General features: G+C 38.6%; 1 protein-coding gene and 1 long non-coding RNA gene across 2 annotated transcripts in view; one reads left to right on the forward strand and one right to left on the reverse strand.

Annotated features, from left to right (window-relative positions):
• LOC112930874 (uncharacterized) overlaps nucleotides 1–27,187 on the forward strand; it is a 184,115-nt gene that overhangs the window by 79,325 nt on the left and 77,603 nt on the right. The gene's annotated exons all lie outside the window — the stretch shown is intronic.
• On the reverse strand, nucleotides 90–221 carry LOC112930883 (thymosin beta-4-like). Its single transcript, XM_072731385.1, has one exon. It carries the CDS (start codon nucleotides 219–221, stop codon nucleotides 90–92), a length of 132 nt encoding a protein of 43 aa, XP_072587486.1.

Raw genomic sequence — 27,187 nt, forward strand, 5'->3', positions numbered from 1 at the left:
TGGATTTCTATACAATTCCATTTACATGAAGTAAAATAAGAAAACAATGCTTGTGGAAAATACAGTGCATATTGGCTGTGCATACCTAATTACAATTTGCCTGTTTGCTTTTCTTGTTCAATTGTTTCTTTTGAAGGCAGTGGATTTTTTCTCTTGAGTTTCTGTCTTCTTAAACTTCTATCAAATTTCTCAACCTCAGCCATATCACATTTTTCAGACATGGTTCCAGAATAAGGGAATCAAGGTGTGGAAACAAGTAAAGTCTGGTTTTCACAGTGGTTGCTGTTCAGTGCCAATCTGCATGTGTCTTTAGGCCTGAAATGAATTTCTTTTTTTTTTTAAACAACTCTTTATTTTTTTTATTTATGATAGGCACACAGTGAGAGAGAGGGGCAGAGACACAGGCAGAGGGAGAAGCAGGCTCCAAGCACTGGGAGACCGACATGGGATTCGATCCCGGGTCTCCAGGATCGGCCCTGGGCCAAAGGCAGGCGCTAAACCGCTGCGCCACCCAGGGATCCCCTGAAATGAATTTCTTATAGGCAGCATATAGATGAGTCTTCTTTTATCCATTTCATCACCCTTTGTCTTTTGAGTAGAGCATTTAGTCCATTTATATTCATAGTGATTATTGATAGGTATGTACTTATTGCCATTTTGTTACTTGTTTTATGATTGTTTTTGTGGTTCTTCTCCATTCCTTTCTTCTCTTGCTCTCTTCTATCATGGTTTGCTGGCTTTCTTTAGTGATATACTTGGATTCCTTTTCTTTATATTTTGAATATCTATTACTGTTTTTTTTTAATTTGTAGTTACCTTTATATATGTAGTTTATATATAACATCTTGTGTAAATACTAGTCTGTATTATGTTGATGGTTACTTGAGTTTGTACCCATTCTAAAAGCACTTCATTTTTACTTCTTTCATCCCATTTTTTAGGTATATAGTATCATACATTACATTCTTTTATTTGAGAATCCTTTGACTGGGTCAAGGATATACTTAATAGATATATTTAATTTTGCTCCTTTTGTGGTTCCTACTTTTCTTGATCCTCTTTCCTTTTCACTCAAAGAATCCCCTTTAACATTTCTTGTAAGACTGACTTAATGGTAATGAATTCCTTTAACTATTGTTTGTCTAAGAAATTCTTTATCTCTCCTTTTATTCTGAATGATAGCCTTGTTGGGTAAAGCATTCTTCATTGCAGGTTTTTTCATTCAACACTTTGAATATATAATGCCACTCCCTTCTGGCCTACAAAGTTTTGCTGAAAAATCATCTGATAGCCTTATTTGGTTTCCCTTATATGTACCTGTTTTCTTTCCTCTTGCTGCTTTTATTTTTTTATTTTTTATTTTTTAAGATTTTATTTATTTATTCATGATAGAGAGAGAGAGAGAGAGAGGCAGAGACACAGACAGAGGGAGAAGCAGGCTCCATGCAGGGAGCCCAATGTGGGACTCGATCCCGGGTATCCAGGATCACACCCTGGGCCAAAGGCAGGTGCCAAACCGCTGAGCCACCCAGGGATCCCTCTCTTGCTGCTTTTAAAATTCTCTCTTCTTTACTACTTTTTTGCTATTTTAATGACTCTATGTCTTGGTGTGGACTTCTTTGGGTTGATTTTGTTGGGGGCTCTCTCTGTCTCCTGGATCTGGATTTCTGTTTTTTTCCCCCAGATTTGGGAAGTTTTTAGCTATTATTTCTTCAAATACATTTTCTGCTCTCCCCTTTCTCTTTCTTCTCCTTATTGGGTCCTTATAATGTGAATATTTTTACATTTGATGGTGTCGCTGAGTTCCCTTAATCTATTCTCTCTCTTTTTTTAATTAATCTTTTTTCTTTCTCCTGTTCAGCTTGCTTGTTTTCCATTACTATGTTCTCCAGGTCTCTGATCAACATGTTATTCTGCTTCCTGTAGTCTACTATTTATTCCCTATAGTGTATTTTGATTTTTACTATTGAGTTCTTCATCTCTGATTGGTTCTTTTTTTTTTTAAAGAGAGAAAGAATGCAAGTGGGAGGAGGAGCAGAAGGAGAGAATCTCAAGCAGCCTTCCCACTGATCATGGAGCCCAATGTGGGGCTTGATTGCATGACCCTGACATTACAACCTGAGCCAAAACCAAGAGTTGGATGCTTAACGAACTGAGCCACCCAGGCACCCCTGATTGGTTCTTTTTTATGTTTTCTTTCTCTTGGTTATGGGTCTCGCTGTGGTCTTCCACTTTTCTCAACTCCAGTGAGTATTTTTATGACCATTACTTTAAATTCTCTATCAGGCATATTATTTACCTTTGTTTCCTTTAGCTTTCTTGCTGTGATTTACTCCTGTTCTTTCATTTGAAGCATATTCCTCTGTCTTCTTATTTTGTCTAACTCTTTATGTCTGTTTTATGTGTTAGGAAAACCAGCTACATCTCCTGCTTTTGCAAGTAGTGACCTTATGGAGAAGTGGTCCTGTAGTGCCCTGTAGTGTAATGTTCCCTGTTCACAAGAACTTGGGACTTCAAGTCTTCTGCAAAATGGCTCTCTTTGGCTGTTATGGGCAGTGTTTGGTCCCTGTCTTGTTAATGGGTCAGTCTGTGGCCTTCTTGGACTTGAGTTGGGTCAGACCAGGTATTTCTAAGAACTGTGTTTTCCATACTTGCAGGGTGCTCTCACTGTGTTTTCCCATGGGAGAATTTTGCGATGAGTGGTGCCTGTTGTCAGCCCAGATGTCTGCTCCCAGCCCACTGCTAGAGCCACAAACTGTTGTGAGTGGTTATCTTCACCTCTCCCTAGGGCAGGAATCACTTCAGAGTGCTGTTGGCTGCTGCTGGGGCTATTTGCACATGCCTTTTTTGTGGAACCATTTGAGCTGGACTCCTGCCAAGGGCACACTGGATTAGGCCATCTGCAGGAGAGCACAGGAGCAGGCTGCATGATGTTAGCAAGATTTGTGCAAATCTGCTGAGGGAAAGTTGGATAAAACCTTGATATAGAGGTCTGATCATCACAATTCATATCCAGGCTTTATCTGTGGTGTGAAAAGGACAAATTATTTATCTAAACTTCAGTCTATTTATCTATAAAGTGGGGATAATAATACTTACATGTTCATATTATTTTGAGGTTTAAATGAGATATAAATTTGAGATATACATTTATTACGAATTTAATGGTTATAAATTGATTAGCACAATCCTTGGTACATGATTAAGTGCTTAGTAAAATGGTAGCCACATGTACATACTGGAATAGACTGTTCAGAGAGATTGAAGAATTCCTAGGTTAAGTACAACTCTCAAGAGCATAAACTTTGCCTTGATAGTTAGTTCCATAGTCTCCTTGACCATGAATCCCTCTTTTTTTTTCCAATCCAGTTCTATTATATTATTCTTTTCTTTTAAAAGATTTTATTTATTTATTCATGAGAGACACACAGAGAGAGGCAGGGACCTAGGAAAAGGGAGGAGAAGCAGGCCCCATGCAGAGAGTCCGATGTGGGACTTGATCCTGGGACCCCGGGATCACGCCCTGAGCCAAAGGCAGACACTCAACCACTGAGCCACACAGGAAGCCCATATTATTCTTTTTTTTTTTTTTAAATTTTTTATTTATTTATGATAGTCACAGAGAGAGAGAGAGAGGCAGAGACACAGGCAGAGGGAGAAGCAGGCTCCATGCACCGGGAGCCTGACGTGGGATTCGATCCCGGGTCTCCAGGATCGCGCCCTGGGCCAAAGGCAGGCGCTAAACCGCTGCGCCACCCAGGGATCCCCCCATATTATTCTTTTTAAAAAAGATTTTATTTTTTTACCTGAGAGAGAGAAAAGTACAAGCAGAGGGAAGGGACAGAGAGAGAGGGAGAAGCAAATTCCCCACTGAGCATGGAGCCTGATGTGGGGCTCAATCCTAGGACACTGAGATCATGACCTGAGCTGAAGACAGACACTTAACTGACTAAACCACTCAGGCACCCCCTATTATATTAACACCAATAGTCAGTAATGTATGTTTTATTCCAGCATGGATAAGCCACAGTTTTAAATAAAAGTAGGTGAGTTTTATGCCTGTTTTCCTCTATTTGATACTTTTTAGCAGTATTTTAGTAGAATTTTTGGTTGCAGCATCACATCAAGACAGTGCCCTTCAGGGAATTTCTGTATCCTTTCTCTGGGTAGGATGGTGTCCTGATATATCCTCAGTTGCATAAATATGTACTTTACATACATTAAAACCTCTTTGCCTCTTTCCTGTTCATTCATTTACATTTGCCACTCTTTAATATAGTAGGCCTGACTTGTATGTTTCAAAACATATTTATGCTTCAAGAACCTCCATTCTAGCATTTTTTTCCCCCAGGAAGACAAGGAAAGTGATTCACTTCCCCAATTTGCTATCAGATCTTTCGATAATTGTACCTTTTTTAGACCCTGATCATGAAATTGTTATTCAGATTCTTCAGCCCATTTTAAAAATGTGTTATAAAAAGTGTTTTATTGCCTTTGGAGTCCTTTTCAAAGTATTTCTCAAATTATTTTTGGCTTAGTTTTTGGTTTTATAGTTTATAGTTAACTTGCTATGTTTATTAGCTTCCTTGCTTTCCTTATATGGTCTACTTTTCTATTATTAAAAACTGATTTTTAAAAAAAACTATAAACAGTAAACAGTAAACAGTAATTGCTGTTTTGGCCATCAATCAGACAGGTGGGGCTTTTGTTTGTTTGTTTGTTTGCTCTTGTAAGAGTTTTAATTTTAAAAATTTGTTTTTTTGTTATTCCTTCCCAATGCTATTTACAATTTTATTTTTGGCTTCTGATGAGATATTTGAAAAAAGTCTTCAGGCTTCTATTTTATTTTCATGTTTTTATTCATTTTGCTCACTCTCCAACACCTGTATTTGCTTATGTTACAACCAGTGGAAACGATACTAAATGAGGGATTGTAGACTGAAGTTCTAGGGCTGGGACAGCTTCAAAGTTATTGTGTGACTTTCGTTAGGTCGTTTGACTGCTTGGCTTCCAATGTCCTCATCTGTGAAAAGAAGGTATTTTGTTTGTTTACACAACAAGTATTTATTAGGCAAATATTAAATTGTAGGCATTATGCTAGATACTGGACAATCTGCAACAAACAAAAATAATCAAGGTGCCTCTTCTCATGGGATGTATATTCTAGTGCTATTAAATGATATAAACTCCAAAGCCTTTTGGAGTTTATGTCACTGTATGTGATACCTTTACTTAGTTCCAATTCTCTTTTGAACAGAATAGGAAAAAATGCAATATGTCTGAAGTATTTTTTTTTTTTTTTGGCTTTTGGGGATTCCTTTGGCTTAAAATAAATACCTTACAGTTTGTCCTATAGGGAAACCAGTGTGAGATGCTCTTCTTGGAAAGAATTTAGGTCAGAGCTGCACACTATATTCCCCTCTTAAAGTGAATCTTAGAACACCTTTGGAAGTATACTTCAGAGCTCTGCTTTTTGAAATATATTAAAAAAAAAGAGAATTACTGGAATAATTAAGACTGACCTGTATTGAGATTTGAAAGTCAACATCAGTGAAAGAGGAAATAAAAGTTTCTTGGTTGCTGCTAATATGATAATACTTATTGAGTTATAAGATTGTATTCAGCTCTAGACTATAGAGCTCTTTATTGTGTATCAGTAATAATGATAAATAAGTATTAATAGCAAAATGTATAAATTTTATTATTTAGCTGACAACCTAGTATGTGACATATATCTTGGAAAAATAATGGGCTGATAAACTTAGAAAAAAATCCAGTATAATTAACATGGGCTGGTAAACTTTTAAACTTACTTGCCAATGGATTTTTAGTGTTACAGGAACTACCACAACAGAAGTCCTTAAAAAAATTAGCCAAGATTTATCTCCTTTTCTCTTTATACCACTTTTAATTTACAGTGGGCTATTTGTGGGAATGGTTGATATCAGGTAGTAAGAAAAGGTTGGAATTCTACTGAGATAATTTTAGAATTATTATCAGAATGGAGCTATCTGAAAGGATTGTTCATAACAGGTAATCACCATCAGGAAAAATAAAATAGAATGAAAGATGTAAGTGAAGTGGGGATCTCTGGGTGGCTCAGTGGTTTAGTGCCTGCCTTCGGCCCAGGGCATGATCCTGGAGTCCCAGGATCAAGTCCCACGTCAGGTTCTCTGCATGGAGCCTGCTTCTCCCTCCGTGTCTCTGCATCTCTCTCTCTCTCTGTGTCTCTCATGAATAAATAAATAAAATCTTTTTAAAAATATGCAAATGAAGTGACAGAAAATAAGTGATGAATTGGTAGAAAATCCAGAAAACATCTTGCATGAAAATCAACTCATAACAGGGATTTGCTTGATTTTATGGGAGAGATTAAATAGTAAATGTAAATTTTTACCTCTTCCTCAAATTCTGTCTTATCCAGGATAATAATTCTTACTTCAATTCTGAGTGATCACACTTGCATTTTTTTCTGTTTATGAATTTATATTACATTTTATTAATATCGTGGTTCTAATTTAATTTGTCTCCTTAAGTTAATCTTCTAAAACTTCAGGAACCATAATCAGAGTTACTGAAAGGAAGTTGAGTTCAGGATTCTGAAATGTTCATGTGATATACATCATTATACATATACAGAGATAACCATAAAAAAAAACAAAGGAAAAAGGAGGTAAAGAGATATTAAATTTTCAGAGGAAGGTAGGAGTACTTCCAAATTTGAGGGGAAAGGAGAAATTTGCAGATAAGATTTATACTGGTCTTAAAAGATAGTACAATCTGGGCAATCAGAGATAGAGGGAACATTTTCTATGTAGAGCTATATAGTAGAAATTATATTGGCCTGGAATTAACTGAACTTTGGTTCAATTTTCTCTAATTCCTAGTTTTTTTCTGTAAAAATTGGAATAATAACCTCAAAACCTAGCTATGGGTTGTTGTGAGGGACAGTCAAGTGGACATTTCTAGCAAAGTTTCTGGCAAAGAGTGGATGCTTGAACAAAACTCTCCCTTCATTTTTAAGGAGGACATTCAAAGCCAGGCTTAGGAGTCTGGGGGAGCCTTAACCCTGCTTCTACTATTTACTAGCTGCATGACCTTGGGAAAGTTACTTAACTTTGCTCAGTCTCAGTTTTCTCATCTCGAAAAAGGAGGTAAAAAAAAAAAAAAGGAAAAGAAAAAGAAAAAGAAAAAGGAGGTAATAATAGGACCAATTTCATAGCTGATGTAAAGAATAAAGGAGTTTATGTAAAGCACTTATAAAATATGTGGCACAAAGTATGTCATTGTTAATTATTATTATTACTTTTCATGGGCTCTGAGGAGCAAGTGACTGACTCAATCTATTCTTTAGAAAAGTCAACTTGGTGGTGGTTTATGAATAGGAATTGGATGATAAAGGATTAGGGAAAGACCAAAAGTGAAGAAGACTAGTTAAGGGGTTATTAAACACTCTGGATCAGAGACATTGAGAACCGGTGAATAATGATGGTAGCAGGAATGGAGAGGGGCTACTTTCCTAGAGACATACTTTTCAAATTTCATTGTATGAATCATTGGGGATCTTATAAAAATGCAAGTTCTGGTTTGGTAGGTTTGAGTGGGGCCTGTGATGTTGCATTAATTACAAGATCCCAAATGATATCAATAATGCTGGCCCATGGAGCACACTGACAAGCAAGGACTTTGAAGATGGGATTAATAGAAGTTGACAGTTGATTGGTCATGGGGACAGGAGACAAGAGGGATGGTGAATTTTCAACAGAAGGAGCTAAATTGGGAAGGAAAAAGATGAACTCAGATTGACACACCAAGCTTGATTTCTTGAAATTGGAGTTTTAGGAGAGAGAATGGTATAATGCCTAAAGGGTAGATTTATTGTCAAAAGACCAGGACCAGCAATGACTAGGAAGATGACTTTGGACTCTAGGTCTTCTTCATCTCTAAATGGGAGACTACAATGACTACTTCAAAGGATTGTTGCAGAGATTAATGGAGATACTTTGTCATGAAAACTACTCACATGGTGGCCAGCACAGAGGAGGCACTTACTGAGTAAAAGTTAAATTTATAGGCTATGGAATTTATGGCTTAATCCAGCTCCTGGCAAGGCTGATTTGGGTTTTAACACATACGTTTTTCCTACAATGTACATACTGATACTTCAAATCATACGGTAATTTGGCAGCCTTCTGAACTTTATGTTTTCTAAGTATTCGTTAGCTGACATAATTTCAGGGGACTTGAATGCCAGGATTGGCAGCAGTTCCACCAGAGCTACATCTATCAGAAAACAGCAATTGTCAGATCCTTCCTTTTAAGGCACTTCTCCAGGAATAACTGTCTGAATCAAAGAGGAAAATATCTGGTCAAACTCATTTATAATCATAGTCCAATAATGGTAAATGGCAGGCTGTGGGATAAATCTGTGGACTTCCACTTACATTTCCAAGCAGAGGCAGCATTACTGATGATTGAAGAATTAGCTCTTTGGAGCTTATCTGCAACCTTGAGTTGCATATTTTAGAGTGGTTGAAAGTAAATATTTTTCCCTTAAACTTAATCTGAACTTTCAAAATTGTCCTTGTATCTGTCCCTATACATAACTCAATTGGTGAGATTTTAGGGATAAGGTTAAACTGAAGTGAACAAGTAAATTTATGATAAAGAATTTATAGCACATATTTTGTTCTGAAAGTCTTAAAAAATAACTATTTATAATATTAACAAACTGTGGTTATAGTACTTATGTTGCTGGACTATTCAAGAAGTTCTTTTATCTCTTGCTTCATAAAAGAAATCAGAAAGAAAAAAAATTCCAGGCCATATTGTCAAGATACTATCTCAAATATAACAAGAGATCAAGTCTTCCAAAGACTCATTAAGTTACAGTTCTTCTAAAAACAACTTATCCTTTCCAAAAATTAAATTACTTAAAATATGCTGTAATATTTTGTGCTCCTCCTCAGGGACACCAACCACATGGATTTGGGACTTTATCTTCTTTGGTGTCACTTCAGTATGAGGAAATTCAGAATCACGTGCATTTCGTTGTCTCCAGTATATTCTCCATAGTCAGAATCCATTTTTTCATAACTCTAAAAAAAGTCTAATCTTTCAAGGCTGAAAGGAGCTCCAGAAGAAAATCTTTGCTGACAGAATTATTTTGATCTTGCTTGAGTAGTTGGCTGAAGTCTTTGCCAACCTATTTACCTTAATTAACTCCACAGGTATGGTTCCCTCAAGATGAAGCCTAAGTGTAGTTGACTCTAGGTTCAAAAAGGAAAACTCTCCATCTCCTGAAATTAGAGAACCATTAAGGCTCTTAGAGACTTCCTCAAAATAACATCAAATTTCTTCTTAAATTGAAAGACTTAAGGCTCAACTCTTAGCTTGCTTGCATAAGGAGCTAACCAGCTTTGGGTAGCAACTATTTTCTACAGATGGTGGCTATGAAAATATTTGTTGAATGAGTGGATTCTATTACCTGTTTATCTCCTCCAAAGAATAACTCCATGAAGCTTTTATCTAGACACATTATTTTTTTCCTCCCATAAATCTTCCTTTCCTGTTATCTAACAATTGTGCATCCAATAACCTGAAAGAGAAATCTGGGAGTTATTCTGGAATCCTCTCTGCCCATCTCATACCAATTCAATTCCCAACACTTGCTGACTTTTACATCCTACATGTATGCTGTCCCTCTCTCCCTTGGTCCCTCTTGGCACTGTGCTAGCCCAGGCCCTTACATTTCTCTGTGGGCCTTTATAACAGTATCTTAAAGGTTTTCTTTGCCTCCAGTTGTGGCCTCCTCAAGTTTACCCATCAGAATGCCTTCAGAGTGATATATTTAAAAACCAAATTTAATCAGGTAATTTCAGTGGCTTTGCATCATTCACAGTGAAAAAATAAATAAATAAAAATAAAAAACAACAACAACAACAACCAAAAAAAAAAAAAAAAAACCCTAAGCTCTCTGACACAAAATTCAAGGCCTTTCATGATCTGGTTTGTATGAGCCTCTCAGGTTTATTTATTTTCTACCTACTATTCATTTCATACTCAGCAGCTGTCTCAGCCTTGGCACTGTTGACATTTTGGGCCAGATATTCTTTATTTTGGTGGGGCTATTCTGTGCCTTTTTAAGATGCTTAGCAGCATCCCTAGCCTCTACTCACTAGATACCAGTGGTACTTCCTTCTCCTGGGTATGACAACCAAAAATAACTCCATTGCTAAATTTTCCCCAGAAAACAAAAGTGCCCCTTGGTTTGTAGATAGGAGTTGGGTGGTGAATCACAAACTCTGCACATACTAGGGTATGCAGTACCTCTCTTCCTTGATTTTTTTTTTTTTTTTTTGTTCCTGGAAATCTTCTCTCCTTCTTTGTCTAATGTGGGGAGAGAGGAAAATATCCTGTCCTTCTGTCTTCTAACTTCTTTGCTCGAAAAGGAGGGACTAGCAATTTGATTGGTCAGATTCTAGGACACTGATTGGGCCATAGATAATATTACTGTTTTTGAAACGTCCACACATGTGTGTAACTCACTCTTCACTTAAAAAGAAAAAGTCAACCAGTAATTCCAAAATTAATTCTTGTAAAAATTAAAACAATATAGAATATAATATAGAATTAAAAACGAAAGCTTTCTAGGGTCAAAGTATTATAATTTAAAAACCCCCCGAAGATTTGATACATGCTGCCCCAACATTGTCACCAACAGATAACCTACTCCTTTGTGACCATGGCCCTTGGGCATTTCAGGATTGTGTATAGAAAAATGAAGCTGGGTTGGCTCACCAAAACATGGGACTTTGTGATGCTTGCTAGGATTATTCCAGCAGATAATTTACATTTTAAATCTACCTAGCTCAAAGAAAGAAACTAACTTCCTTGCTTCCTTCCTTCCTTTTTTTTTTCTCTTTCGAGGAAGAGAGAGAGAAAGTGCACATGTGTATGCAGCAGGAGGGTAGTAGGGCAGAGGGAAAGGGAGAGAGAATCTTAAGTAGGCTCCATGCTTGGCATGAAGTCTATGTGGGGCTCAATTTCACAGCCCTGAGATCACGACCTGAGCTGAAATCAAGAGTCAGATGCTTAAGTGACTGAGCCCTCCTGCAGGAACGGGAGAAGATTGTTGCCCCCATCAGTGATTCCCCAAAGCCACCACCACAGCGCGTGACCCTCACACTTCCTGTGCTGAATGCGGCCCGAACTGTCATCTTTGTGGCAACTGGAGAAGGCAAGGCTGCTGTCCTGAAACGGATTTTGGAGGACAAGGAGGAGAACCCCCTCCCCACCGCCCTGGTCCAGCCCCACACAGGGAAACTTTGCTGGTTCCTGGACGAGGCAGCTGCCCGACTCCTGACTGTGCCCTTTGAGAAGCATTCCACGTTGTAGCTGGCCACGTTGTAGCTGTAGATGCCCTTCAAAGAAAAAAAATTCAATAAAACTTCTATTGGCCACGTTCATCTTCCATGTTGTCATCCCTTCTCCAAATCTTTATAGCTAATTTCCCTTTCATCCTCATAAAAATCCGCAACTCATGATAATCTGAGCTACCTCTACCAAGAAATAGAGGGTTTTTACATTTTTATGGTGTATGATGTTATCAAACTTCAGTCCATTACCCCAAAAGAGTCTGCTTCACAAAGTAAAGGGTGAGTTCTGGGAATTTTTTTTTTTTTTTTTTTTTTTTTACCGGTTCCGGCCAAGATGAGTCTCAGGTGCTGCCTGGTGTGGAAGCCAGTGGACTGCATAGCTGCAAAGGAAAATGTAAAAAGACACATCCAAGTATTCAACATTTTGACAGTTGAATATTTCACCTCATGTTCATATGGATTCAGTATCTAGTATCCACACTTATATTCCAAGTTACATAAATCCCTATAGCAGATGGAGGAAAAGATGTCTGTACATGCCTATGTCCTAAATACAAAGCAGGCCTTCAAAAGAAACTAGGTGAAGAGGAAATACCTGCAAGGGTTCTTTCTTAAGATAACAAAAACATGCCTGACGGTGGGGAAATGTCATTACTGTCATAAAGATTTCCAGCTATGGGAGCAAACAAAAGGTGAGAGAAATCTTTTCTACACAGGTTTTACTCTAGACCCCCCCCATACTTAAACAGGGAATTTAAAAATAGCCCTTTCCCCTAATTCTATTATTATTCTTTTAAAGGCTTCTTCACTCTTTAGGATCAGGAGGTCAGTAAGGATGGTGGAGGTGAAGTGTTCCTAGTAGTGGAACCAAGGATGATGGAGTAAATGGGAAAAATGCTTTAAAAACTCTAATTGAGACAAACCTGACTACAACATTGTGTCTGTGCTATGATTACAACTGTAAAAATTCTGTCTGCATATGGACAGGGACTAAAAGGGAGCATGAAAAAAATGTAAACAGTTTGGTTTGTAGGATGGCAGGATTTTGGGTGGATTTTTCTTTCTTTTATTTTGAGTTTTGTCAATGTTTTTGTAATGTTTTGTAATAAACAATACTATAAAAGAAGCAGCTGAACCTGCTGACTAATTATTGTTAGAAAGAGCAGCTTAGCATCAATTCTATCAGAGCTAAAATTGCTGCCTTTGGCAGATGCTCCTCAACATCAGATAAAACTATGTCAGATAACCTTAATCAAGAAGTCAGGTCCTCTGTTCCATAGGAGCATTTCCTCCTCCTTCCCTCCCCCCTTCTTTCTCCCTCCCTCCCTTCCTTTTTTCTTCTTTAGCTAACTTCTTGTGACAGGCATACCAGATTACCAGATATTGGTTCAACTGGGCCCACAAGGAGGGTGTTTCATTTTGTTGTTTTTATTTTATTTTTAAAAAGAGTCGAAAATGATTGATTGGTTACACCTGCCCTAAGATAAGCCCTGGACCAAATCATCTTCTGCAATACACTGAAAAACTCAGGATCCTCAAAAGAGTGTCTAAGTGTGTGCATGGATTCAAGCTCCAATTTGAAGGAAATACTGTTGTCACCTGCAGGAATCCCTGCTGCTTCTCTTTGTGCAGAAATGGAATGGCAAGAATATAAGTTAGGTTCTTAAAAATTTGACAACAGTATGTCAGCCTCACTTCCTGCACATCTGGTGTTTAAAGCTTATGGATAATCAACAGAGTAGACTATTGGCACTTCAGGCACTTGTCACGGAATTCAATCTTGAAGTGACTTGTAACTGCACACTTGCCAAAGGCTCACCTAAGACATATGATATTGAAGAGGGACGATTTAAAATGGGTGGTCTCTCCATTTTTCTTCCAGGAACTCTAATCTCTGTTCTCATGATTTGTGTGGTATTGGGAAGCAATGTATCTGGGCTGGGCTACCTCTGTTCCTGATAGAAATGCTTGCACTGTGTTAAACATTTAGGGGCCTGGTTTGAGCCTTTGTGAGAATCAATAGAAGAATTGTCCACTAGAACAATACCTTTGCATTTTTTGGCAAATATCATTGCTGAGGGTGCTATGCAATGCTCTTTATTAAAAATCTATTATTAAAAAAATATATCATTAAAAATATATGATAAATTCCTTTTGGATTCAGGACATAGGCTTTTTCTCTTTGCTCAGAACATGGGTTAGAGACTAGGCATTTCTCTTTGTGTCTTAGGTACCAAGAAGTGTGTTTTACCCTTAGCACTCCTCCACTGGCAGTTTCATACAGAGTAGAGGAATCGATGAGCTCAGATAGCAGAGTTGGGCACAACAGGGAGGGTACCATTTGGTGTCCATTCAGTTGCTATGCCTGTTATGGCTTAGGTTGGTGCAATCCTTCCAACTTCAATGATCTCATTAGGGTTTTTTCCTCCAAGAATCTGTTGTTCCTGAAGTACTAGATTTTCATAAAGGAAGAAATGCATTTCATTTTCTATAAATATCAAAATTAATTACTCATCGTTATAACTATTCATTAAAATTCAAAATTAGATGAGAATGTTCTTCATAGATTTTTTTAAGCCTTGAAGAGATCCATTTTATTATAGCATCTACAGCTCTACTATTTAAGGAAATTATGACATAAGGTTCATAATTGAATTAAGCCAATACCTTTTGCCCAAATCTTAAGAAGAAATTAGTAAAAAAGATGGTGGGTAGAACTATGGTAGTTTATTAGGACAAGTGCAGGCAGCTGAGTAGAGTTGTTTTTGTAGGTCTGACCCCAGTGTATCTACTTGGGAACAGACTCATTCACTCACTTGTTCATTCTTTCAGTCATCAATATGGGAGTCTAATATATTACAAGGACCATTTTAGGTGCCAAGGATATATCAGTAAACAGAAGAGACAGAACTTCCTGCCTTTACAGAATTTGCATTCTAATGGGGCAAGGGGGAAGACAGTCAATAATAAACAAAAAAATACATGGTGTGACGGTGAAAGTGCTATGGGGAAAAGTCAAGTGGATAAGGGAGAGTTAGGGGGCACAGGGTGTGAGGGTGGGAATGCTATTTTAAATAGTTGACCAGGTGGCATCTGAGCAGAGATTGGAAGGAGAGAGCTATGTGAGTCTCCCTGGGAAAAGTTTCCATTCAGAGGGAGCAGTTTGTGCAAAAACCCTAAAGCAAGTATGTGCTTGGTGTGTTTGAGGAAAGCAAGGAGACAGACATGGCAGGAATGAATCATGGGAAGAGAGTGCTTGGGAGGCCATGGAGGGAGGAGAGAGCCAGATCATGTAGGCCATTTTGCAAGGTTTTAAAAACGAGACAGGGACAAGTTTTTAAAACATCACTTGATTGCTTTGTGCAAAATAGACAATAGTGAGATGTAGGAAAAGTGGAAGCAGGATACCTAACCAGGAGATGATGACCATTTGGACTTGGGCTGTAGTAAGGAGAGTGGGAGGAGTGGTCAGATTCTAGATCTTTTTTGAAGGTAGAGCCACTAGGATTGGTTACTGTTAGGATAGGAGTTGTTAAAAATAAAAAAGGTAAGTTTTTGGTCTGAGCGAGTATGTCAAGGAATGCAAAGGATGAAATTGCCATATCTTGGATGGAGAAGATTATGGGAGGAAGATCAGAACTTTGGTTTGGACCGATTAAATTTGAGATGTCCAAGTGCTGATGGTTTGATGATATAAATCTCAACTCAAGATTAATACTACATTTAATATTGTATGAACAATCTACTATGGTATTATTGAATATTAATATACTTTTGGTACTACGGTCAATGGTCAATGGTCATTGGTGATTCCAGAGGTAGGGAAGCAGATACTCCTCTTTCTGACATTGCACAATGACACAACATCTGTGTCATTCTCCTCATCTCATCATGAGGGGATTTTATCATCTCACATACTCAAGGAAGGATGAGTACCATAAAGTTAAGATATTTCAAGAGGCAGACTATATTCACATAACTTTTAGTACAGTATATTGCTATCAGTGTTCTATTTTACTATTATTGCTAATCTCTTACTGTGCCTGATTCATAAATGAAACTTTATCATAGGGATGTGTGTGTATATATCTGTATATATATATATATATATATATATATATATATATATATATATATATATATATATCTTTATAGTTCTGTACTCTCTGGGGTTTGAGGCATCCATGGAGGATCACTGAACGAATCCCACAGATAAGGGGGACATATTGTATATTTTTGTTGAATGAATGGATAGTGGAGTGACAAGTACCTGGAGTCTTGGAGGAGGTGGGTGTTGAGGCGGTGGGCCATACAAGTGACTAATTCAAGGCCACTAAATGTGAAGGACAAGCCTATGTAGCCCTCTTGAGTGCTGACTCTCTTCCTGCCCATGACAGGGCTGAATGAGGCACTTGGTATGCATGACAGGGTTACCCAAGATGTGCTGAGATTCACATTCCCCAGCCCCCAACTGTTAATCCTCCTGGTAAGTGTTTAGGTGCCTCCAACACAGTTTTAAATTTGAGCTCTTTTGGTAAATGATCCTTAAGCCCTTCCTGTCTCAATTCTCTTACCGGTTCTCCTTCTCACCCTCCTCCCCCCCACTCTGAACTTAGAAATAAATTCATATGTTTAGGTCACTTAAACAAAAATGAGACTCTATTCTGTGAAGTAAGTGTTTAGTTTGTAAAAGGATCAATGGGCTATTTTGGATCAAATAACTGTGTTTTCTTTAGCCATTTAAAATGGTCTATTTTCATTTTTTAAGCCACTGCCTTGTGAAAGGACCTAAGAATATCCCCAACTTAGTGTTAGATCCCGTAATTACATTTTCTCATTTTGAAAGCAGTTATGCAGTCCTTACAATAGAGTCAACGCAGCTAAAAATAAACTCCAGGCAGTTCATATTAACTGGGTAATAATAACGGGCAACAAGGAGGCTTGGTGTCCAAATATGATGAAAACAGGAAGTTCATTACACAAGCTGTTCTTTCCTGATATATCTGAATTCTTAAAGCCTTAACTCAAAAATAATCCCTTCAGGTTATAAATAAAAGCAGAGAATTGTCTCTTACTTGTGGCTTAATGGAGATAACACTGTAGCTAAATAAATCCACATAGTTATGGATTGAATGTAATGCCAGAATGTCTGTTTGGGAAGAGGAAGGAGTATGTTTGTGGAAACCCCTCTACCTCCCAGAGAGGCACTGGACCCATGTGCCCAGGGGCTTAGTCTTTTCTCACCCTAGGCAGAAGTTGCCAAGGAGATGATGCTTTACTTTGGTACGATGGCAGGAAAGCAGAAAGCTTTCAGGTGTGGAAAGGATTTTTATTCTTCCCTGGGGAGAAAATGGATGAAACAGAACAACATGAGCTCCAAGTGTCTGCCAAGTCATGTAAATTTCAATCCAGGGTTCTCACTGTAAAGAGGGAATGAGACTCAAAAGAAGAAGTTAAGCCTTTTTCCTTTAGAAATCCCTTTCTCTAGTGAGTGTCACTGATTGTGGAGATTCAGATTTTCTTGATTAAAACAAGGTGAGCATGGGAGGAAAAATTTAATTTATGTAACTGGAATGAACCCCACCATCTCCCTCTTGAAACAAAATCCCAGCCCTCCAGGGTGTTACTGGGAAGTGTGATAGGGAGCCCAAGACCCTGCCATCCACTCCTCTTTGAGAATCTCTCACTAGCTTTTTTTTCCCCAAGTTTTTATTTAATTTCTAGTTAGTTAACATATAGTGTAATGTTGGTTTCAGGAGTAGAATTTAGTAATGCATCACTTACATATAAGACCTAGTGCTCATCCTAAGAAGTGCTCTCCTTAATAGATGCTCACACATCTAGCCCATCCCCCACCCACATCCCTCCATTACTAGTTGTTACAACAGCCAGAGTACCCCTGGCTCAGACAGGCATCCCATCTTAATTTTCTATAACATGGTAGAGACCAGGCTGAAAGGATCAATGAAGACTTGGGATTGGGATGGAGGTGGGGGGAAGAAAATGGAGGTAATATGCAGACGCCAACCACAGAGGGAAGAGTGTACACTGATCTGGCTCCACAGAGGTGGTTTTCTCTCCCAAGACTGGGTCAGTGATGTCTGCTGGTTTTGCCTTGAACAAAAAAGCATGCCTGGGTAGTGCTCACCTTGTAAATGTCCCCAAAACCTCCCAGTTAATTCTTGTTCCATTTCCACTTTGGCTACACTCACCCTTCCCAGAGAATGACAAATCTAGGATTGTGTCCCAGGAAGGGGACTCTTGCCACTTTTTTTTTTTTTAAATATTTTATCTATTTATTCCCGAGAGAGAGAGAGGGAGAGAGAGAGAGAGGCAGAAACACAGGCAGAGAGAGAAGCAGGCTCCATGCAGTGAGCCCGATGCGGGACTCGATCCTGGGAATTCAGGACCAGGCCCTGGGCCGAAGGCGGTGCCAAACCGCAAAGCCACCAGGGCTTCCCTCTTGCCACTTTTGAAGAGAGAAGGGAGAGGGCCAGTCACAGTGAGCATCAGGAGGGCCATATTGCCAAGGCCTCACATTTAAGAACAGCCTCAAATTTAGACTTTTGACGTTATTTCCAAGTGGAGCTAACATAGCCACAGACATACACTGATCTAATTTATAAACCGCCCCCCCAAGTTATTACATATGACTTTAAGGTATTCTATAACCAGATCACATTGGCTGTTGGGTACCACAGATTTTATATTTTGTAAACTGATGAATAGCACAATTACATTGTACTAAGTATAATTATTGAATGCAAACATTAAAATACATAAATTTTTATAATACTGTTTTGACATGTTTTCATTTTCTAAAATACTGTCGTTCTCAGAAATTGGAAGGGGTCTGGCCTCTAAGAGGCCCTGACCATAGACCATCTGCCTCTCTGATGCTACTCTCGGGGAGGGGTGGAGACTTCTGTGAGAGAAGGAGGGAGATTTACAGAGATACCCTCTCAAGATACATGAATGCAGTGGTTCTTAAACTTGCATGTGCAACAAAATCTCCTAGAAAGCTTGTTAGAAATGACACATGATGCACTGAGAATTTCAGGCTCAGACCCAAGATCTTTTCTCAGGGGATCTGAGATTACTCTTTGAGAGGCTCTGTAACAGATTGTAGGGGGAGCTGTTGGGGAAAAGTCAAAGGGTAAAAGAGGTACCTTTGGGAAATAAATAATGACTCCCTCTGGGAACACTGAAGACTCTATCAGAGAGATAGAGGTTTATCCCACTAGGGTCAATAGAGAAACAGAACAAAGGACCTGGTGACTGAGAAAGCAGAGAGTAGGCAGAGACAGCCATCAAAGATGTGGAGAAAAAGAAACCTTCATGCACTGTTGGTGGGAATGCAAACTGGTGCAGCCACTGTGAAAAACAGTATGGAGGCTCCTCAAAACATTAAAAATAGAATTGTTGTATGATTCAGTAATTCCACTACAGAGTGTTTACCCAAAGAAAACAAAAACACTAATTTGAAAAGATATATGCACCCCTATGTTTATTGCAGTGTGGTATTTACAATAGCTAAGATATGGAATTAGCACAAGTGTCCACTGATAGATGAATGGATAAAGAAGCTGTGGCATATATACACAATGGAATATTGGAATATTACTCAGCTATAAAAAAGAATGAGATCTTACCATTTGTGACAACATGGATAGATCTAGAGGGTACAATGCTCAGTGAAATAAATCAGTCAGAGAAAGACAAATACCATGTGATTTCACTAATATGTGGAATTTAAGAAACAAAACAAATGAACAAAGGAAAAAAAGAGACGAATAAAAACCAGACTCTTAACTATAGAGAACAAACTGATGGTTACCAGAGAGGAGGTGGGTGGGAGGACGTATTAAATAGACAATGAAGATTAAGGAGTGTACTTATCATGATGAACACTGAGTGATGTAAAATTCTTGAATTATGACATTGTACACCTGAAACTAATATAACACTGTACATTAATTGTATTTCAATTAAAAAAAATACAGAGCAAGAGACCTGGTGGTTGAGAGAGCAGAAGCAGGAGGGAGAGCTGTCAAGCCTGGCTACAGAGAGCATGGTGCACACTGGAGAAATGTTCAGATGGACAGACTGTGGGGGCAGGCACTTATGCCAGACAGACATGAGACGTGGGCAGCTTCTGGGGGACCTTGCTGGAGGAAAGTAGTGAGAAGACTTCAGTATAGAGCAGCATGTTCTAACCTGTGCCTCTCATACCATGCCTCAAGGTCAATTTTGTACATTTAAAAATTATAGATTAAGCATCTCAGTTTCATTTCCATGGTCCACATGCTACAAATCCAAGATGCTTTTGTATTAGTTTTTGTCCCTTCTAAGAACCTACCACAAAAGCCTTTCTGTGAGTAATAAGAGAAATATATCCACTCTGTATATATGATTAAATAGTTCTAGGACTTTCTTTGATTTTAAATATCAATGATCTCTGTTACATAGCTTCTTCTCCTTAAAAAAATTTATTTATTCATAAGGGACACAGAGAGAGAGAGAGGCAAAGACATAGGCAGAGGGAGAAGCAGAGGCAGAGGCTCCCTGTGTGGGAACCTGAAGCCGGACTCAATCCCAGGATCCTGGGATCATGACCTGCTGAAGGCAGACACTCAGCCACTGAGCCACCCAGGCACCCCACATAACTTTTTCTTAACTTTAAATTTCACTTCTTTAATTTTCACTAATGATAGCAACCATGCTCCATATTTGGGAGTTATCTGCTTAGCAACTTGACTATGAGCCATTTAAACTAACAGTACAATTCTCAAGCTTTCTGGATTGCAATGCTCTATTGTTTCTAGACTTCCACATATTATCCATTTTCTTTTCTAGTGGAACAACATGAATAGATTACAGCAAAAAGTCATAACAACTCAACTTCTATTTTGCTTCTATTGTGGCTATTACAGGTAATGGTTTCCAAGTTATAAAAATATAGAACAAATACTATTCATTGGTCTTTGAAATCAGAGGTAGTTGTTGGATGTATATGTGTGTTTGTGTGGATTATGTAGAGGGAGTCAAAAGATAGTCTACTGAAATAATTCAACAGGTTTATTTAGTGCCTAATATATGCCAGACACTGTTTAGGTGATGGGGATACAAGAGTATACAAAGCAATGCTCCCATTCTCAGGGAATTAACATTCTTATGGTAGTCAGACAAAAAAGGGAGTGACAGAGAATGGAATATGTATGCTCTCTTATAATAGGGTAATTAGAGGAGGCCTTATAAGTGACATTTACTCAAGACTTGAAAGAAGTGAAGATGCCTCATGCACACCTGGGGAGAGAGATTTCTTGGTGGAGGATAGTTGAGTACACAGTTGAGAGAGGAGGTTGTGCCCAACATTTGGAGGTATGTCAAGGAGGTCAGTGAGACTGGAGTGGAATGGATGAGGGGGAGAGGGAAAGGGAACATGTCAGTAAGTTAGCTGGGGAAGACCATGGAGAGTCTTTTAGGTTATGGTAAAGTCTTTGGATTTTTATTTTCCTTGGGGAGATGAGAAGCCAATGGAGAGTTTTGAGCAAAGGAATGATGTGAACGTTTTAATAGGATCAACTGTGGGTGCTGCAAGAGGAGTGTGTTAGGCTGAATTCCCTAGAAGTCGAGCCTGAGACGGGTGTGTGCATATAATTTATGAAGAAACTGGTATAGGAAGTAAGGTTGAAATGAAGAAGAAGAATGGCAAGAAAATGGTTTTGGATGATAATGAACCTTCAGCCCGATTCTATGGGGAGCTCTGGAGCATAAATTTCGCTGTTGAGTTTTCCCTACTTGAGGCAAGGGAGAGGTGCTTTTTACCCTCCTCTTGTTATTGGCCAAAGACTCTGGGGAGAGAGATGGAGAGTGTAAGTCCCAGGCACATCCTGGTGCAGTGGCTTCTATTGCTGAAGGGCAGTTCTCATGGATGCGCTCACAACAGCTGTAGGAGGAGCAAGTTTGGGACTGGGGTCACAATTAGAAGCTCCATTTGGTACGTATTAAATCAGAAACACTTCATAGATGCCTAGATGAAGATGTCACAGAGGCAGGTGATGAAAGAATCTGAAGCTGTGAAAATATGTTTCAGTTCCTAGGTTCAGATGACCAGCTGCCCATGATTTTAAAAGAATGTGCATATGTGCTTGAGGTAGCACTGCTGGAAGCTTTTATCGGGGTTCTGATAATGGATGGGGAGTGAGTGAGAAAGCCATAGTTAGTTCCAATAAACCTTAAGGAGGGTGAATATTAGACACAATAGAGAATCAGTAAGCTTAATGAAAACTTTAGGCCTCATTTCTAAAATAGACCATCAAACACTGACTTATAAGTAATTTACCAAAAGTTGTAATGTTTTAGAGGTAACATGGATTCACAAAGAACACATCAGACTGTGTTAGCCTCACCGTAAAGATATTCTAGGCACAGAGGTTTGGGAATTCTGTAGTCTTAGTATATCTTGATTTTTGTATGTATTTGTTAATTTCTTTATTATATCCTTCTGACAAAATGGAGAAATGTGGGCCAGAGCATCGAGTGGTTATGTAGATTTCTAACTGGCTAAGCAGGAAGAGCAAAGAAAGACCAACTCTTAGATTATTTTTTAATGCCAGTCAAGTTTTTATTATCATCAAGCCCTCTGCTAGTTATAAAATTTTTATCAACAACTTAAATGAACAGCTAGAAAGCATGTTATTAGGTTTGAAGATGACACACATTGAAGGAAAAAAGTTAATATAATGAATTATAGAATGGAAGCTGAGAAGGAGCATCCCAAACTCACAATCTGAAATTTAATAGGCATGGATACAAAATAAAGTAAAAATATCCCATTTCACAGGTCGTGAGAGGTCTCTCTTGGCAGAAATGAATAGAATTAACAATTTTTTATAAATTGTTTATTTTTCATTAAGTCATGTGTGGCATTAAGTTAAGAGTGCAGGTTTTGAAGTCATCTACTAGAGTTAGAATCCTGGCTCTGCTACTTAATGACTGTGAGATCTAGGGTATGTTTTTAAAAGTCTGTGTTTTATCCTCCATACCTGGGAGATGAGAATTATAATATTAGTTCTAGCTAATATTCTTGGAATAATTGTAAGAATTAAACACATGTGAAATACTTAGACCGATGGCTGAGCATACTAAGTATTCTACAGATAACTATTATAACAGGTTCAGCAGTGTGATCTGGTTGCTAACCAGGTAAAACAATCTTTAGGTACAATGAAAGAAGTGGGGTGTAAAGACCAAAGGAATCTCATAGCCCACTGTACTCTACTGGGATTTTGTTCAACTTGGGTGTCCCTAATTTAAAAAGTGTCTTCAACCTGTGGGTGATCAAGTGCTGAAAGTGATCAAGGATGTAGAGTCATGCCAAGTGAAGAAAAGTGGAAAGGGCTGGAATAGAGAATATTACTTCTTCTTTTGCAGAAAGACTCAAGAGCTGACATAAAGTTTTCTTGAAAAATCTGAAGGACTGTCATGTAGAAAAGGGATTAGAGTCTCTGTTGCTCTGGAGACAGAACATGGAGCAGAGAGTAGGAATAACAGGGGATGATGTGGGATGCAGAAGTGCTTTAACTTTCTCTTATGAGCAGAAGAATTTCTGTTCTAGATCTACCTCTAAATCACTATGTGATCTTAAGTCTTTCCACTCTGCAGGCCTCAATTTCATAATCTGTGAAATCAGGATTTAGATGAAGTGTGCTCTAAAATGGAATTTATAGTTGGTCTGTCATCCTAGATAGCAGGTTTCCTATCATTGGAAATGTTTAAGTAGCCCATGAGACATATTAAAGTAGACATTATTGCATTTGATTTGGAATTTGATCTAAATAACATCAAAGATCTCTTTCAATTCTAAGAAAATATTTTTGTATGTATTCAGAAGGCCTATCCATCCCCATCCTCACCCCTTAGCCCTACTTTCTTGATGGAGATATAGACTCTTTAATGATTATGTGAGAGCTGTTACAGCCTATATTGATTAGGCTGAGTTGTGATTTCCCATTCACACTCTCTGGGGGGATAAAGCTCCCAGAGAATTGAACGATCTGAGGAAAGAGCTCTCTGTACTAATTTCCTTGGTACCTAAAGTGTCACAGCATTTTCTAGCGTTAGCATGCTATCATTGCTCCTTTGTCCTAAGAGTGAAAAAAGTGAAAAGTACCCAGAAATTACTGACACCATATTACACAGCCATTAGTTGGGTTCAAGGGTGTATGTTGAGAATTTGGTGTCGGTAGAGGCTGGGATATGCAGGCTTGGGGGTGAGTGCAGCCGGAGGGGGAGGGGCAACTGGATGGCAGCCAGGAGCAGTGGAGCTGTGGGACACCCATCATCTGTTGTCTGCAGCTGCCAGGCTGACTTCTCTCTTTATACAACAAATATTTATTGACCACTTATCATGTGGAGGACACTCTACTAGGCACTCTGAGGGACACAGAATGTGATACACTTGCCCCTTCTGGCAAGGGGTTTCTAGTCTATTTGGAAGATAATTACCAGCTGGCAGCAAACACTTTGCATGCTACATTGTTTGCAAAGTGCCTTCAGACAAATCATTCTTCTGGCAGCCTGTGGGATTAGATCCTTCAAGAACCCTCACAGCAGCCTGTGAGATACTATTATTCCCACTTCTCAGACAGGAAACTGTGGCTCTGGAAATTAAGCAATTTTCCCAAGATCACCCAACTGTGTTGTCTGAAGTGCCCTTACTATTGCTGAAGTAGACCCAGGCATGTCTTCTGACTCCAGTTCTGGTACTCTTTCCACTCCACCACAGTAACAAGAAAAGTTAAAAACCATCATGTAGCCTATAGTATGTATGAAAGGAATTGCACAGATAAGATGTATTATAGGAATTCAGGAATGCATATCACTGTGGCTAATTACAGAACAGAGGTTAGTGAGGCTATGGAATGGGTTAGAGCATGCTAGTGATACAATATTAGTGAGCCAAACAGACATGATTCTTGCCATTTGAAAGTTTATAGACCAGTAAGGGAATCAGATGTTTGTTAAATAATCACATAGAGATTAAGTACAAACTAGGATAGAGCTATGAAGAAAAAGTACAAGATTATTTGAGAATGTATAACAGGATGGAATCTGCTCTAGTATGAGTAGATAGAAATCAGAGATATTTCTCTGAAAAAAAAAAAAGATTTTTGGGTTGATGGTGAGTAGGAGTGAACTATGCCAAGGGAAGTGAGGAAAGGGAGAAAAGCATTCCAGACAATGGGAACAGCATATAGAGAGGTCCCGTGGTAGCAGGGAGCATACATTCAAAAAAATGAAATGTAACTAGTAGAGGGTGGTGACTTGAGACTGAACAGAAAAGCTTATACTGAATTCTTTGTTTTTACTTTGAGAACAATAAGAAGGCAATGGAATATTCTTAACCTGGAAGTGACATGTTCAATTTCACATCTTGAAATGGTTGCCCTTGTTGCTATGTGAATAGACCAGAGGTGGACGCTTGGGAAGAGGCTACTGCAGCAGTTCAGGAAGGAATCTTGTTGCTTAGAACAATGGAAAAGGTAGTGGAGAGAGAAAATCTTGAGAGAAGATTTACCAGGACTTGAGGACTGGTAAGATGTGGATGAAGAAAGGAGAAAAAGAAATCAACAATCAAAGTTTTGGATATGGGAGTCTTGAAGCCTGGAAGTGCTTTTAAGGGATGTTAGAGGAAGTGGGGAATGCTGTTGGCTTGATATGCAGAGTTGGGGGTATGATGGATTATCCAAGTGAAAAGTAAGCAGTAGGATTAGAATTTTTCAAAAAGACAAAAGAATTATAGTTATAATATTGGGACCTATCCATAAAGTCATGGTAATTAAGATGTGAGAGGAGGAGTCTACAAGTGGCAGGATAGTGAAGAAAAATAATGAGGGTTCAGGAGCTATATAGAATAACCACCGTATAGAACTGGGTCAGGTGAGTGAATAAAGTAAGGTTGCACCTGCAAAGAAGTGGTCACAGAAATAGAAGGGTATTATTGCAAGAAAGTAAGAAATTTAACCACTAAATGTGGCTCTTTTTAAAATTATTATTACAATCTCTTATATACTTCCCTGAATTAAATAACAGTGGAGATCCACCAGGAAGAAATTACCCTGTGAATTGCAACGCTGTTGTCACCATAATATAGTTGCTTTCAACGTTTGGGGATGGCTACAAATCAAGCATAAGGCCAGGGTCTCCCCACCTTTGTATTTACTGGTAACAGGCAGACAAATTACATTTTGGCTGTAGTTTTCACTAGCGAATATTGTGGTCCAGAATTGGATTCTACAAGACCCATTCATTTGTAAATAAATAAACAGCCCCCTAAAATCATTAAGTTGCTTTTGTTTTCTAAAAAAAAAAAAAAAGTAATCTGCTTCTATATTTGAGAAGTCACAGTGTGTTCCTATGACCAAAGAACACCAAATTTCCATTCTTATTCCAAATGTCTCTAAAATCCACTAACACTTGTCTCAGCATTGAATAAGCACATTAAAAATAAAGTTATCAGCTTTCTCTGCTGAAACTTTTTCATCCACTTACCAATACACCCAAAGACTTCAGTTCTGAAGGATGGTAGCTTGATTTGTGCCAGCTGTTATCAGGAATCACGGACCAAATTGGTTATTTTTGGCCATGATACTAACTTGAGGCTGGCACCAATGGCTTAAAGCACTTACAAGACAAAACACTTAAGTGCAAGTCAATTGTGTTTTCTTCTATGGAAAGTCTTTTGTGAGATCGAAGTACAGGTGGCTTCATCCAGCCAAGATTATGTTCAAAGTTGAGTACTCTAAAGACAAAATGGAAAAAGTTTGAGCCAACGGATTAGGTAATTGGTTTTGGTAAATTTTCAGTTTATGGTTAGTTGAAACATAAGGCAAGACATCCTTATTGTGACTCTGCATCTATGCACAGAGGGGGTGGATATGAAGAATCAGTCCCCGGCAACCACCTTTATGTAGTTTTGTATCTGATGAGTCAGCTCTGGGTCACTGTCCCATAGTAGAGTGGCAAGGCTCCTATTCTTGTAGTGTCTCCCTTAGGTTCATCCTACCCTGTTTTCAGAGTTTCTTCTGAAATGCTACTTTTTTCACTCTTCCAGGATCTGAGGCCAACATTTCATATGGGTAGGGGTGACCTCTCCTCCAGTCCAAGTGTAGGAGATTCATGGAATTATAGGGAGATTCAAACTTTATGTCTATCAAAAGAAAGTGCAAGGCCAAGACTTCAGGAAAAGTTTACATTTTTATCAATTATGTCTAGGAAGCTGACCTGAAATCGAAACCTTTAGCAACATTTATTTTTTTTATTTTTATTTTTTTTAAAGATTTTATTTATTTATTCATGAGAGACACAGAAAGAGAGAGAGGCAGAGACATAGGCAGAGGGAGAAGCAGGCTCCATGCAGGAAGCCTGACATGGGACTCAATCCCGGGTCTCCAGGATCAGGCCCTGGGCTGAAGGCGGTGCTAAACTGCTGATCCACCCGAGCTGCCCCTTTAGCAACATTTATTAACCTTTTTACAGAACAGAAGTAGAATTTGTGTACAGTGAAGTGCTCAGATCTTTGATCAGTTTTGACAACCGCATATCAAGACATAAAAAATTTTTATCAGTCCAGAACGTTCCCTCATGCATCTTTCTGGTCAGTCCCTATACTCATCCATCAACTACCGCTCTACTTTCTATCACTATAGGTTAGTGATCCCTTATTTATTCTTGAATTTCTCATAGACAGAATCATAGGATCTGTGCTCTTTTGTGTTTTGTTTCTTTCACTGAGCATAATATTT

The sequence above is a fragment of the Vulpes vulpes genome, chromosome 12 (assembly GCF_048418805.1).
Source record: "Vulpes vulpes isolate BD-2025 chromosome 12, VulVul3, whole genome shotgun sequence".
Taxonomy (NCBI): Eukaryota; Metazoa; Chordata; class Mammalia; order Carnivora; family Canidae; genus Vulpes; species Vulpes vulpes.

Bases quoted from the DNA above. Each gene is read 5' to 3' on its own strand.
- LOC112930883 (XM_072731385.1), bottom strand. From the start codon at position 221: ATGTCTGAAAAATGTGATATGGCTGAGGTTGAGAAATTTGATAGAAGT.